This window comes from Convolutriloba macropyga, unplaced genomic scaffold (assembly GCF_964194025.1).
Source record: "Convolutriloba macropyga unplaced genomic scaffold, txConMacr16.3 SCAFFOLD_2711, whole genome shotgun sequence".
NCBI classification, from domain to species: Eukaryota; Metazoa; Xenacoelomorpha; order Acoela; family Convolutidae; genus Convolutriloba; species Convolutriloba macropyga.
This window is the reverse complement of record NW_027452300.1, coordinates 1-15,278: the sequence shown is the minus strand read 5'-3', so window position 1 is coordinate 15,278 and position 15,278 is coordinate 1. Positions and strand designations below refer to the sequence as shown.

Sequence of the window (15,278 nt, the reverse complement as noted above, 5' to 3'; positions counted from 1 at the left end):
TTATGTAAGATCAACGCTAAATTCAACGCTAAATATGCAAGATCTACGCTAAAGTTCAACGCTAGATATGTAAGATCTACGCCAAAATTCCACGCAAAATTATGTAAGATCAACGCTTAATTTCAGCGCTAAATATGTAAGATCTACGCCAAAATTCAACGCAAAATTATATAAGATTTGCGTTCAATGCGTTGAATTTATGTAAGATCAGCGCTAAAATTCAACGCTAAATATGTAAGATCAACGCTTAATTCAACGCTAAATATGTAAGTCCTACGCTAAAGTTCAACGCTAGATATGTAAGATCTACGCCAAAATTCAACGCAAAATTATGTAAGATCAACGCTTAATTTCAGCGCTAAATATGTAAGATCTACGCCAAAATTCAACGCAAAATTATGTAAGGTTTGCGTTGAATGCGTTGAATTTATGTAAGATCTACGCTAAAATTCAACGCTAAATATGTAAGATCTACGCCAAAATTCAACGCAAAATTATGTAAGATTAGCGTTGAATGCGTTGAATTTTTGTAAGATCTACGCTCAGACGTAGATCTTACATCAATTCAACGCATTCAACGCCAATCTTACATAATTTTGCGTTATTTAGCGTTGACACCTTGGCCCGGGTGCATAATGTACTGTGGGGGGGGGGGGGGGGGTTATTGGTCTTGCAATAATTGGGCCCAAAAGCAGATGCTTCTACAAAAATCCGAGATACTTTGCATAAATATGGTTCTTTGCTTAACCACAGATGAATTTTTGCACGTGAGTGAAAATCGTATTCACTTGCCTATTAATGCAAAAGTATTTATATAGTTTCTTACACACTTGTTCTATGACACTATACCTGCGCTCTTGACCTTCAACTATAAAATTCCATCAATTCCAAAGTACTCTACTTTACAAATACTTGCTACATAATCTACGCAGACATTATAAGCTGATATAAACTTCAAGTGACTTATGGAGAATTATTTGTTCTACAAGCCGACATAGCAAACAGGTGTTGATCTATTTTATCGGACTCCCCCTTCCTTAAGTGCCGTTTGAAACCCCCACCTAAACCCCCGCATCAAAAAAATATGTGTTAATAGGGGTCCCCGATAATACGGGTGCCTATGTCAACCAGATGAACTTATTGTCTCCATTATTGCATATTAACGCGGTATATTATTGAGGTATACCCTCTCTCCACTGCCCACAAAGCTGAAAAAAGTTAGACCCCAACTTATGAAAAGACTTTGGGGATCTATTCTGTTTGCCCCCCCATCCATCAGTGAGCTTATATTTTTCACGCCTCCGAGGCGCACGTGCTATTTTCGGACCTATTCTGCAACCCCCCCCCCCCCTCCCTCCCCAGCTTAATGAGCATAAATCTTTTATAATTTGTAACGGGGGGGGGGGGAATAGATTCGAATTTGGTTCAGTGTTGCCCATATTCTTTTCATAAGTGGAGGCCTAAACCTGGATAAGTATATAAACACCGCTGATGGAGGGGGGATAGATACCAAGCTCGCGCAACAAAATAGATCCGAAGACTGAGAGAAATGACGGAATATGTGGACTCGGATCTGGTCGACGATTGTATCCAGCTTCTGGTGCACGAGTACATAAACAGCTGGTCTTCATACAGGAGAGTGTTTGGAAATTTATCATCTCCCAATTTGGGTCGAGTGGAAGCCATTTATGCCCACAAGATGCATGACGTCATTATTCAAATACTATCCAGCAAAGGAGTGGTTGTGAAGCACATTTCAAGGTTAATGGTAGCATTGTTATATTTGAGTTCAACACACATTGTGTAGCTGATTATTTTCTGGTAGATCCCACTATACCCCAAAAGAAATTGGGATCTTTTCCGTTTGTGTCCCCCCCCCCCCCCCCCCAGTACGCTATGCTCACCCCAGCTATAGAGCACGTGACATTACATAGTAAATCGTTATGTAGAAATATGGCAAGTCCGTCTGGGGGAGTAAATACTACCCACTAAGCTGGGGGGGGGGGGGCACAAACGGAAAAGATTCAGAAATTTGTCTACGATTAGAATCACAAAAATATTTACAATTAAATCGTTTTTAGGCAAATAACGAACGCGGTATTGAGACAGCTTGGACTAGATCCACACAGAAAGGAGATTGTTTATCTTGAGGAGTTCTTGAGCCATGTCAAACCAAAGCTGTCATTCAGAATGTTCGACAACAACAACAAAAGTCAAAGTAGCAGTCAAGACAGTCGCATAAGCAGTAGCAATACAAACAACAGCAATAATAAAAACAACAGAAGCAAGAACAGCAGGGATTATTATGTTACCGTTATTATTCGAGTCGTTCCCATATAACCCCTACCCCCTCCCCCTCTCTCTGGGTCGCCGTAACTCAGATGTAGGTCCCAGGTCGAAATGTGACTTCTCATCAAACCTTGTGACCCTTGTGACCCAAGTTTTGTTTGCGCTTGAAGTGTGTTCGAACAGACGTCAGATCGGATCGTCACAGACCGAAGTGACCTCTGGTCACATAAGTTTCAAACATTTGTCCAGACTTTCTTGCGCTCTATTTTTTCTAGACTATTTAATTAGAGCTCAAGATTAGCAGGCGCGCGCTCCAAGATGGCATAATCAAAGCTCAATTCAGTTTGGGCCTTCTAAGTTTGCATCCATATTTGGGGACCGCCAGTTGATAAATAATAAACTGATCTGCACCTCAATTCTGGTTTTCTATCCTGAATCAGCGCTTTTTTAGCAACAAAAACAGAAAAGCATAGTTTAAGCTGCTTTTGAAAGCCTAACTTCGCTCTATAGATTTTATCGAATTTTGCAAGTTTTTTTAAGAGAGGACGTTTCCATTTGGTCAAAAGTTATCCGAGCATATTTTCATTTGTTCTTACGGAAACTTTTTTTGTCAAATGCTCAAATAGGGGTTTCAAGTTAGACAAGCTAATCAGCCGTACGTCACATAATGGATCCCTTTGACTACTATTTTAAAGTAGTCAGAACATATTTTCGGCCAGTCCAACTCCTCCAAGTAGCAAGTTAGCATCTGCGGCTCCACCTAAATGCATCATCAACTCCCAGTCAGCTCACAGTGACGTCACAGTCTCAGGCGACTCACAAAAAAGCACAAATAGGGATTTGTTTCCCACTCCTCGTCAAAATTTTCTGTGGTTTGAAACCGTTGATTTCTTGGGTCTTTCCCATCATAACCCCCCCCCCCCCCAACTTAGTGGTCACATAACGTATAACGTAATGACGTAACCACCCCCCCCCCCAACGCCCCCAGACAGGCGATAATTATACCATAATGGCGGGGAGGACTTTAATGGGGGGGGGGGGGGGGGGGGGCTATAATGGGATAGACCCGATTTCTTACCAAGACAAGGGGGTGTTAGAGCTCGTGAACATTAGCAGTTGTCAACAATTAATAGTGAAATACAGACAATAGTAACATTCGGCCAATGAGGAAAAGGAAATTTACCCCAAAAACAGTCTCCGAAAGAAGCTGTCTCACATTCCAGTGCTACAGAACAATCCGAGCAAGAGTTCAGTTCCGCCCAGACCCCCATCGTCTAAACGGAGTCTGTCAAGGACTGAGAAGAGTCGAGTTAGCTCTGGAAAGAGCCAGGATAAATCCGGCGAGGACTATTGCGCACCTTTTGCGGATCGACCGCCGAAGTAAAATATGCAATCAAAACGCACGAATAAATTGAAATACGCTTAAATCCGCTGAAAATATTTGCAGAGTTCGGCCGTCTTTCCCATTACAGCTTCCCACGGAATCATATAATTGGAAAGACCCCATTTTTGATCTCAAATTCTAACGTTTCAAAAAAAATGGGAGAATGTATAATATTATAAGCCTACTGCTTTTTTTTTCATACTGATAATTCGAATCCGTTGAACAATTTCTAGGTGGACTAGTCTACCCTTAAAACTCATATGCTGAACATGCAGTTCAAATTGGCAACAAAAATATAGATAGGTGAAACAATAGCGCATTTAATGAGTATACATCGGATCAAGTCACTCTGGCATTGAAAGAAAGATGTTAAGTAAAAAAAAAACGAATTCCGGTTTCTTAAAACAAGTTTTCGTTATTCTAAGACAAACTAACTGCTTAGTAAGTCCATTAACCAAAATTTATTGTATAGGGAATCTATGACATCGGAGAATCTGGGTTGCAAAAATGCTGAAGTAACTAAAAACTGAGATCTGCTCAAAAAAGGAAAAACAAAATTTACCTTTTCAACATCTGGCGCATCCCAATTCCCTTTCCGCATTCCTCTATTAGTGAAAAGTTCTCCGCGGAAAACAAAATTGTTTGAGTGTCGGTTTGTTGCTTCAAGCACCTTTTGTGTGTTTCCAAGTCGCGGCCGGATGGTTATCTTGCAGAAATCAGTCAGATTCTGACAGATAGATGGTTATCTTCCAACATCTTGTAGCAAAATGATAATTTTGCATTAATCTGCCAGAAAATGGTTTATCTGGCAGAATCTGCCAGACGAATGGCTATCTTGCAAGATTTTGGCAGAAAAATGGTTATCATTCAAGATTCTGAAGCAAGGGAAAGAGTTCGTTAGAGTTGAGCTGCATTTGAATTGGTTAGAATTATCTAATCTGCTCAAATTATTTTTTTCAGAAAATTATTTCCAGTACGGTTGTCTTGTCGAAAATTTTTTTAAAAACTTTAAATAGTGCTGGATAAAAAGTTGCTTGATTTTATTGCTTACTGAGTTTCCTTTCCAAAATTTTTATTTGTTTAAATTTCACGTCATGTCATAGTACATGACATACTGAATACGCCTAAATGAAATACAATTAATTACAACAAACACATTTTCTTAATTCACAAGTTTTCCAATGTTTTTAATTATTTTTTGTGGGAATAAAATAAAAGCTCAGCTAGCGTCATGTTGTTGCACAGTGAAATTACATTGAAGAATTCCCAGAGAAGAATCAATTTCGAGGGTAATCCCAGAAAAGTTTTTGTATTACAGGAAACTCACAAAATAGTTGTTATCTTTTGTTGATCTGACGGAAATTAGTTATTTTTCAAGAGCCTGCCATAAAAGTGTTTATAATGCAGTAATCTGGCAGAAAAAAATAGTTATACAGTAGGAATATGACAGAAAAATTGTTATCTTTTAGGAATCTGGCAGAAAAATGATTATCTTGTAGGAGTATGCCATAGATAGAAGATGCATAGTCGTGTAAGAATCTGCCCCAGATTCTGCCAGATTCCTACAAGATAACCATCGATTCTCGACTACGATTTTTGAGTGGATCAAATTCTTGCGAATTTTTCCCTTTGCTACCCAAGGCAGACAGTACAAGCGTCCTTTTCTTCTTTTTTCACAAATGGAAGGGTGGATAAATGCAGACTTTTCAGTTATTGGGTTCCGCCGCTTTTTATTTGCTCTTATATTCGTAGCAATAATTATCGTCCAGTGTGCCTTTTCTGAAAGATTTTTGTTCAAACCAACTTTAGTTCGGGAGGAACTATAAGTCCAACTGTTTTTTTCTTCAGTAATTTTTTGCCGATCAATCAATTCACCGCAGAGAAAGCTGAAATGTATAAATAGAAAGCTTGAATTAAACTTTTTCCCAAGGAATTTTCTTTCATTGTTTTGTTCAGATTTGTCTGAATTTTTGCCTAAATTTTGATATTCTTTTTAAAATTTTATTAATAGTGTTCTTTTTAATACTTTTACACACTAAAAAGAGTTGTTGAAATGCTTGAACCAACCTCAATGGCTAATTTTTTGAAAAATTGCCAATTTTCTTTCATTTTGATAAAAAAAAAGTGGCATGATTACACACCAAATGTGATCCTTTAGCCAACTGTATCTATATTTTCCGATAGTACAGGTATTAAAACTGCTGACGCAATCGTTGTTTGCTCAAGTGATGGCTTTTTGTGCCTTTCCTAAGAATATGCTCTGGAACACCTTTCTCTGTTTTAAATCGACACTTATTAAAATTGCAGCACAATTTTTTATTTGTAAATGTTTTCAGCTCCCGAAAATCTATCAGGAAACAGCGACGTTTTTAGCAGCTGTGTTGCCTTAGCAAGGCCCGTTTTAGTCTCCTCTGTCAGGCGGAGCTATCCATAAACAAAACATTTTTTGAGTCTTTTTGTCCCGTCTCAGACAAGTCTTTTTTTCATTAACAGTCTTTTTGCTATGCCATGAGTTTCTAGTGAATTTATCCAGGGCTTTCAACTGATAACTAATGTTTTTTGCTGATATAAGTCGACGATTATCCATGGCTTATGGATTATCTAGATGTAATGACATTTTGTTCGTCGAAATAGCTATTTGGGTAACATTTAGAACTACTTTTTTGATTTTATGGATAAGGAAAAAAATTCCAACAGAATCATTTGTCTAATTGTGGAAATTTGCACTTCGAAATTTGTTGGGATTGTAATGGGGCAAATTTCTGTTTGAAAATTCAATTTGCCTTTTTCTTTACCAAATTAATTATAGGCCAGACTGATTTCAAAATAGAACTTTTTTTCACGAAAAAAAACTCAGTTGCAAATGAAAGCGAACTAACATACATTATATTTTCAGCGAAAAGCTCATGTTTCTTTTGGCTGCAACACTATTTTTGCGTGCATAACACTGTCTGGGAAATTTTGAACTCTACATTTATTCGTTGTTTTTTTTTTGCTGTTGGTCTCAGTAAAAACATGTCTAATTGGCTTCCAAAATGCAGTAAAGGCATACTATGTCTTTTTTAACGGTTTATGTTTGCTACGACTTATAATTTTTAAAAAATGGTTTTCAAAACAAGAAAATAGTGCTTTTTGAAACTTTCACTTTTTCATCTTCTTTCTCTCAGATTGTCGGGTAAACTCAGCAAAGAAAGTGTTTGCATCTTGTTTCAGCTGGATCTTTAAATATTCTTCATTGCTGTTTGATCAATAATAAAAAGGTTTTTTGGCTATGAGATTACTAGTTTTTTGTACGTTTTCGACCGTTCAGGCTTTGTTTGCTGTCTCCTCCGAACTTTCCACTAAAAACAAGTGAGATATCAACATATCGGCGGTAAAATAACTCGTAAACTATTGAATTTAGTTTTTACTGTATAGGTTGTGATTTGAGAGGCCTCGACACCGTTTTCCCATAAAAATTAGCTGAGATTTTGGTTTTTGCCTCAATTCTTTCGTTTTCAAGCTGTATGATAATCTGAATTCTGCCAGATTGCAATGGTTTCTTTTATAGGTATGAATCATGTGTTTTATCGATTTCATTTGAGAGCTAATTGTTTTTAGCGTTTTTGCTTTTTAACTGTCTTCACCTTATTTGATCCCACATCTTGTCTACCGAATTTCTATTCAATTTAGAGAGTATAGCTTTGATTCTTTGCTAATGTGACATCTTTATTAAGTTTTCTGTTAGCAAATTAGACGGAGATGAAGGTTTGGTTGTAAATAATGTTTTTTATTTGATTTTGTTGTTTCTCTTATCCCTTGGCCTCTTTGTTGGTACGTTTTGTTGCCCTCTATGAGGCCTTTTTCACGACTAGACAAAACTTAAAGCGATTTTCTAAGTGCACAAACCAATTAATTTTGAACAGTATATGGTTTTCTGAAAGTTTTCTATGTATTCCTCATCTGGTAGACAAGTAAGTCAAAAAGGTGGTTGAGCGGGTTTGGGACATTATGTGCTAGCGCACATTACCAAACCTTTTTGTACACTACCATTTTCAAACAGAAAATTTTTTGATTTTTCCCAATAAGTAATGCTCTTTTCCAGTTAAAAGCACCTCAGATTATTTGGCGGAAATTTCCTTCAAAAAGTTTTTGCCTCTATTCTTTCTTTTCCAAGTCGTATCATAATCTGAATACTGGCAGATTTCAGATTTCAATGGTTTCTTTTATAGATATTAATCATGAAATTTAAGGATTTCATTTGACAGCTAATTGTCTTAATTGTTTTCATGACTTCAAAAATAATTGCTTTTAACAAGTGTAAAAGTATTGTTTTGCGTTTTTACTTTTTATCTGTCTTCACGTCAATTATATCTAATAAGGATTGATCCCACATCTTGTCTGCTGAATTGCAATTCATTTTTTAGAGTGTAGAGTTGATTCTGTGCTAGTGGGACTTCGTTATTAAATTTTCTGTTAAAAAAACTTTGTGGAGATGAAAGTTTGGTTGTAAATAAAGATTCTTTATTTGATTTTGTTGTGTGTCTTATCCATTGGCCTCTTTGTTAGGACGTATTGTTGCCCTCTAAAAGGTATTTTTTCATTAGTAGTTTATGCTTAAAGCGTTTTTAAAATAAACACACCAATTATTTTTGAACAATATTTGAGTTTTTGAAAGTTTTCTATGTCTTCCTCATCTGGTAGACAATTAAGTAAAAAAAAGGCAGAGCGGGGTCGGAACATTACATGCAAACAAACATTACCGAGCGTCCTTGCTCACTACTGATTTCACACGCTCAATTTCATGATATTGCCTAATAATTTATGCTCTTTTTCAGTTAAAAGCTCCTCAGATTAGTTGGCGGAAATTTCCTTCCAAAACTATACTGAAAATTGAAAAAGTTATATTCATATTTTCGATTTCAGACTTTTAGTCTAAAACTAGCGGTAATGGAAGCACTTAACGCTCAAATAGTTGATCCTGCTGATTTAACCAAAAGAATTGGTTTTAGGGGAATTTAAGCAGCCTTTGGTCAAGCAATTTGTTTTAAGGACAGATTTTGTGTAAATGGCTTCTACGGTTTATAAGCTGCTGATCATTTTTTAAAATGAATCTGTTTGTCGGAAAAAAAAATTACCCATTTATAATAATTTGAAAATGTTTAATTTTAATGTCTCTAGCTAGATGTGTGGATATTTTTGAAGCTAGATGTGTGGATATTTTTCAGTGATTTTTTTTATTTTCTGGCAAAACTTGAACGAGATTGGAAACGTTTGTCTCTTTTGTACAGTAAAATTTGAATAAGATTGGTCGTGAATTGATGAAGAGAACAACAACTAGCCATTGGTTTGGAGAAATTTTTATTATTTTGTTTCGGAATTTTTTTATTCGATACTTCAGTAATCAAAACGGGTTGATCCCTTTTATGGTTTTTATTGCATGCTGTTGCACATTGATTTTAATTCAATGTCGAAGATTTCTTAGCAGTTCAATATTTTCTGAATTTATCTGTAATTTATTTTTAGCATGACTCAATTTTTTTAAACTTGTTAAATCCTAGGTGCATATTTTACCTTTCGGCCAAGTTCAAGGCATAGTCATAAATCCCGACAGCACAGTAGATCATCCAAGCAGAAAGAACGCCATCATGATCACAATAACAAAATGGAACAGAACTCATTGTCTAGTCACTCGAAATACAAGGTCGAATATCCAATCGAAGATTACGAGACGAGAAAAGAGGCAACTCTTTCCTTTCCCCCGGTAGAATCTGCCCCAGTGATCGAAGAGTTCAAAATCTTGCAAGAATCTTGCAAGCAATCCGGCAAGGAAATGCATCCTACTTCCATTCTGCTTGCAAGATTCTTGCATGATTTGAATAATCTTGCAAGAATCTTGCAAGATTTTGAACTCAAGTAATTGAATCTCTTATTTCTAGGCTTCGCACCTCTTTTTAAGGTTGAAAGTTTAGCTTGCTTTTGGATCAAAAAGCGTAAGAATTGAGCGGAATTGGTGGAATTCTGACAAAAGGAGCGAAATACTTGAGTTATTGAGCAAAATGAGCATTCTTTTATAGATATTAATCATGAAATTTAAGGATTTCATTTGACAGCTAATTGTCTTAATTGTTTTCATGACTTCAAAAATACTTGCTTTTAACAAGTGTAAAAGTATTGTTTTGCGTTTTTACTTTTTATCTGTCTTCACGTCAATTATATCTAATAAAGATTGATCCCACATCTTGTCTGCTGAATTGCAATTCATTTTTTAGAGTGTAGAGTTGATTCTGTGCTAGTGGGACTTCGTTATTAAATTTTCTGTTAAAAAACTTTGTGGAGATGAAAGTTTGGTTGTAAATAAAGATTCTTTATTTGATTTTGTTGTGTGTCTTATCCATTGGCCTCTTTGTTAGGACGTATTGTTGCCCTCTAAAAGGTATTTTTTCATTAGTAGTTTATGCTTAAAGCGTTTTTAAAATAAACACACCAATTATTTTTGAACAATATTTGAGTTTTTGAAAGTTTTCTATGTCTTCCTCATCTGGTAGACAATTAAGTAAAAAAAAAGGCAGAGCGGGGTCGGAACATTACATGCAAACAAACATTACCGAGCGTCCTTGCTCACTACTGATTTCACACGCTCAATTTTATGATATTGCCTAATAATTTATGCTCTTTTTCAGTTAAAAGCTCCTCAGATTAGTTGGCGGAAATTTCCTTCCAAAACTATACTGAAAAGTGAAAAAGTTATATTCATATTTTCGATTTCAGACTTTTAGTCTAAAACTAGCGGTAATGGAAGCACTTAACGCTCAAATAGTTGATCCTGCTGATTTAACCAAAAGAATTGGTTTTAGGGGAATTTAAGCAGCCTTTGGTCAAGCAATTTGTTTTAAGGACAGATTTTGTGTAAATGGCTTCTACGGTTTATAAGCTGCTGATCATTTTTTAAAATGAATCTGTTTGTCGGAAAAAAAATTACCCATTTATAATAATTTGAAAATGTTTAATTTTAATGTCTCTAGCTAGATGTGTGGATATTTTTGAAGCTAGATGTGTGGATATTTTTCAGTGATTTTTTTCTTTTCTGGCAAAACTTGAACGAGATTGGAAACGTTTGTCTCTTTTGTACAGTAAAATTTGAATAAGATTGGTCGTGAATTGATGAAGAGAACAACAACTAGCCATTGGTTTGGAGAAATTTTTATTATTTTGTTTCGGAATTTTTTTATTCGATACTTCAGTAATCAAAACGGGTTGATCCCTTTTATGGTTTTTATTGCATGCTGTTGCACATTGATTTTAATTCAATGTCGAAGATTTCTTAGCAGTTCAATATTTTCTGAATTTATCTGTAATTTATTTTTAGCATGACTCAATTTTTTTAAACTTGTTAAATCCTAGGTGCATATTTTACCTTTTGGCCAAGTTCAAGGCATAGTCATAAATCCCGACAGCACAGTAGATCATCCAAGCAGAAAGAACGCCATCATGATCACAATAACAAAATGGAACAGAACTCATTGTCTAGTCACTCGAAATACAAGGTCGAATATCCAATCGAAGATTACGAGACGAGAAAAGAGGCAACTCTTTCCTTTCCCCCGGTAGAATCTGCCCCAGTGATCGAAGAGTTCAAAATCTTGCAAGAATCTTGCAAGCAATCCGGCAAGGAAATGCATCCTACTTCCATTCTGCTTGCAAGATTCTTGCATGATTTGAATAATCTTGCAAGAATCTTGCAAGATTTTGAACTCAAGTAATTGAATCTCTTATTTCTAGGCTTCGCACCTCTTTTTAAGGTTGAAAGTTTAGCTTGCTTTTGGATCAAAAAGCGTAAGAATTGAGCGGAATTGGTGGAATTCTGACAAAAGGAGCGAAATACTTGAGTTATTGAGCAAAATGAGCATTCTTTACGCTCGTTCCGCTAATTTCTTCTGTATTTTTTTCGACAAATCATTTAATTCAGAACCATTTTTGGCGAAAAACCACACACTGGTTTATTTAACTGTTTATTTCATCCGTGGGAAATGGAAAACGAAACAGACTCGAGAAAAGAAGACGTCTTCTAAAGACCACAAAAGCCACTACGAATCGACTGGCTTCTCGTCTAGACCGACGAGTAGCGGAGAGAGTCGCAACGTTGCAACACCTGGTAGGGAAATTAAGAAGAAAAATAGACGACACAATTGTCGGCATTTCTCAGAACACGTGATCAAATCTAAACATCGGTATAACAAAACCCATTTGCCTGCTTGACCGGTTATATAATTCCTTCGAGCATTAAAAGTTAGAATTCTTATAGACTTTTACAGTTGCATAAAAAGAACTGATACTGATAGTCTCGTTAGCGTAGTAGGAACTAATGAAACTCAGTTCAAATTGAATTAAGTTTTTTGGAAAAATTTTTGTTTTTTACGAACAAGTAGGATTTATTTATTAGAATAACTTTATTTATTTTGAATAATTAGAATAAAACTGTCCTAATCTAAGCTCAACAATTTTTTTATTTAATGTTCCTGTGCGGGGGGGGGGGGGGTTGGATACTTATGGTAAACGTGCGTAAGCTCAAAGACTCTCGTTGTCGAGGTAGGGGTGGGGACTTGATTTTTAACACACTTACCATAACACATGTAACTTTTAAATTGCAAGCTCTTAATATGATTTCAAACTTAACTGTTATAAATAAAATTAACATCAGAAATAATTTATAAAAATTGGTTTATTTGCAAAGAAATAAGCTTGAGAATTGCCTCCATTGTGCCCAGTGTTCAATTCGTTTTGCGAAAGATCTTCTTCAGTCGAAAGGAGGACAATGTGCATGTCACCATCTTACAATCTTTCAACAGACTTTGAGACAAGTTCTCGAAATGTAGTCCAAACAACTGAATCCAGCGCACAGACTATTTTGACCATGGATTTATTTTCCACCAATCGCGTGCCCGGGATGAACGAGTCTTTGTAATTTCACTAATAATTCATTTATTATTTTTTAGTAATCATGCGATTATGTATCATGGTTCTATGGTTTTTTAGTATCATACGAATATCATATATGAATCTTAGTAAAAAATAATTTTTCATTCTATTCATGAAACCTTTTAGTAATCGCACTACGAGAAATAAATCTTAACAGCCAATCGAAGATCAATTATAGAGTTCATAGTAAGCATTTAAAAATCATTTATGACTGACTCCTAGTATTAATATTGCGAGATCATTCTAAGACAATTTATGCATCAAGTTTTTTTTGGAACCATAAAATTGTTCTATTTATCCTTGCCGTGAATCTCTAGCAGAACTCTGACGCTTAACTTGCAAAATCTTGCAAGATTCTTGCAATTGGCGCTTATCTTGAAAGATTCTTGCAAATGATGAAAAGATTATTGAAAGATTTTTGATGGCTGTCTTGCAAGCTGCTGCGTAATCTTACGAGACACTTGCAAGATTCTAACAACAAGATATCCATTCGGTAATAAAACATGGAATGCTCATCTCGGGTTCCAGAGTACAAAAAACGAAGTGCAAGCCCGTTCCGAGTTCGAGGAAAATCACAGTCGCCACGATCGCCCGCGGTAGTAAGCGGGGCGCAGAAACCAAGAGCCGAAAGCAATACGAGTAAAACTGAGAGAAGTTTAAAGGAAAGTGGGGAAAATTTAAAGAGGTTGCTGATTAGGAAACTGACACCTTGGCGGAAAAGTTCCACAAGTGTCGGCACAAGTCCACGCCACGTTCGCTATTTTTTCTAAATTAAAATTTTTAAACCAAATTTATTTGTTATTTATTTCTAAAATATGTCTGATTTTCAGTTCACAGCAGTTCCTACACCTTTTAGACTTTGTAGAACTTTTTTTATTCATCTTAAGTTTTTTTGAGCGCCTAATTTGAGCCCTCATTTTATTGCGCCCATGTTTTTTGTGCCTCATTTTGTGCCTTATTTGAGTGCCTGAAAATTTCAGCGAATTTAAAAGAATTTATGAAAAGATTTTTAGCTGAAATTTTTGAGCTTCACTGCATTTCAGCCCATTTCGTACTTAATTTTCAGAAAACACCTCAACCTGAAGAGAATTTCCATGACGTCAACCGTACCTTAGGTTCCGTGACAATCAGAAATGATACAGAACAATTTCAGAGAAATTTCAAGCTTTAGTACTGATTCAGAAAAATTTCAGAACCAACTGTGAAGTGATTTCTGAATTTCTCTGAATCAGAGCAAAATTCAGAGAAAATATTCAGTTATATTCTGAATCAGAAGATAATTCAGAATGAATCACTGAAATAGCTCTGAATCAGACAAATTCAGTGCAAAATGTGAACTGAATTAGACTCGGAATCAGTACTGAATTTGCCTTAGCGTTACGGGCAAAATGTCAATAAAGTTACAGAAAAACTCTTATTTTATTAGCTCAACTTGTTTCGTTAATGCATCGTGGAATATTGAGATTGAATTACTACAAGTGAACGTCGCTCTAAATGCGTGAGTAGAGTGAGATTAAAGAAGATTGCGTGGCAATAGCGGCAGAAGGGGATCATGAGGTGTCTTTAAACGGAAACCTTCAAAACATCAGCCCCAAACTAACTGTCTAGATAAATGATGTAATTAATGTAATTTATATATGCTTCGAATACATTTTTATATATGAATTCATTTTTCACGCTACCGAATAGAAAAAATATAAATTTATCAGTGAGCTGTCTAGATTTGATAAGTGATGAAAGAAGTTAGTTGACGCGGTCCTGTTCTCAGTATCGTGCTGGGGGGGGGGGGGTTGGGGGTTAAATAGACGCCAAAAGCTTACAAAGCATCAAGACTCTACTCCAATTTGACGGCCCGGTTGCCACGCTTCGCGGGCGTCCCGCCTTGCCGCAATAACCGGCCCGTTGTTTCCGTATGATTTCATACAGCGTATGAGTGCCAGGGGCACAATGTTGGACCAGAGGTCTGCAATCGTTCGCAGAGCTTTGTTGTTTTTTTTTTTAATTTTTGCTAGTTCTAACCAACAAAAATGCTTGTGACTACATCATGGATGGGCAATAAAATTTTTGCAGTGTTCAGTTGTTCAATTTAGACAACAGCAGCAAGCATATGTTGTCAAGTTGAAGCAAAATAATTGATTCCATTTAATCGGTTCCCGTCTTGTTGTTGATCTTTTTATCTGCTAATTCTCAAATTTCTGAACTTTTTTTATCCGACCACGCTTGAAGGAGGTTATGAAAAAAGTATTAGAAGTTATTAGAAGCTTTTTCACCAGTTCATTATGGCAGATCAATGCATTTCAAGCGATGAACAGTATGATTGGTTCTATTGAAAATTAATCAAACGTAAAATATATAATCGTGAAATAATTTGTTTATCTTGATTGTTTCAATTTGCGGAATTGCTGAGTCAGTTTCACCTTATTTTAATTATTTTAATGAATTCAAGAATTGTCTTCAAAATCACCTAAAAAATGCCTGAACGATATGTCCAGACCGTCACAGACGGAAAGTACCTATGTCCAGACTATCGTGCGTTCAAAACTTTTAGTGCGTTCTTCCTGCGTTCGAAGTCGAATATGTCCAGACCATCCCAGACCAAAAGCGTATATGTATAGACTTTCGTGCGTTCTTGTGCAGACCATCGTTC

The 15,278-nt window shown here is 36.0% G+C and overlaps 2 protein-coding genes across 3 annotated transcripts; both read left to right on the top strand.

Annotated features, from left to right (window-relative positions):
* The first annotated feature begins 807 nt into the window (after positions 1-807).
* LOC142357361 (uncharacterized) lies at positions 808-10,355 on the top strand. The gene is made up of 7 exons (XM_075409012.1): positions 808-1,005; positions 1,532-1,761; positions 2,082-2,297; positions 2,985-3,122; positions 3,481-3,669; positions 9,245-9,477; positions 10,336-10,355. Exons 2-7 carry the CDS (start codon positions 1,550-1,552, stop codon positions 10,353-10,355), a joined length of 1,008 nt encoding a protein of 335 aa, XP_075265127.1. The 5' UTR covers positions 808-1,005; positions 1,532-1,549.
* A 701-nt stretch (positions 10,356-11,056) lies between these two features.
* On the top strand, positions 11,057-14,273 carry LOC142357360 (uncharacterized). 2 transcript variants are annotated; one of them, XM_075409011.1, is made up of 5 exons: positions 11,057-11,238; positions 11,699-11,807; positions 12,421-12,597; positions 13,160-13,383; positions 14,138-14,273. In XM_075409011.1, the coding sequence occupies exons 1-5, from the start codon at positions 11,161-11,163 to the stop codon at positions 14,237-14,239; spliced, it is 690 nt and encodes a 229-aa protein (XP_075265126.1). In that variant the 5' UTR covers positions 11,057-11,160; the 3' UTR covers positions 14,240-14,273. The 2 variants fall into 2 exon arrangements, with proteins under 2 accessions (XP_075265126.1, XP_075265125.1); XM_075409010.1 differs by having other exon boundaries at positions 11,057-11,259.
* Positions 14,274-15,278: the final 1,005 nt, after the last annotated feature.

Excerpts from the sequence above, each read along its gene's own strand:
- LOC142357361 (XM_075409012.1), top strand. The coding sequence starts at position 1,550 with ATGACGGAATATGTGGACTCGGATCTGGTCGACGATTGTATCCAGCTT. Across the intron at positions 1,762-2,081 it reads GTTGTGAAGCACATTTCAAG|GCAAATAACGAACGCGGTAT; the intron begins GTTAATGGTAGC and ends AATCGTTTTTAG. Across the intron at positions 2,298-2,984 it reads AACAGAAGCAAGAACAGCAG|TAGTCAGAACATATTTTCGG; the intron begins GGATTATTATGT and ends ACTATTTTAAAG.
- LOC142357360 (XM_075409010.1), top strand. The coding sequence starts at position 11,161 with ATGGAACAGAACTCATTGTCTAGTCACTCGAAATACAAGGTCGAATAT. Across the intron at positions 11,260-11,698 it reads CAACTCTTTCCTTTCCCCCG|ACTCGAGAAAAGAAGACGTC; the intron begins GTAGAATCTGCC and ends AAAACGAAACAG. Across the intron at positions 11,808-12,420 it reads TCGCAACGTTGCAACACCTG|TGTTCAATTCGTTTTGCGAA; the intron begins GTAGGGAAATTA and ends CATTGTGCCCAG.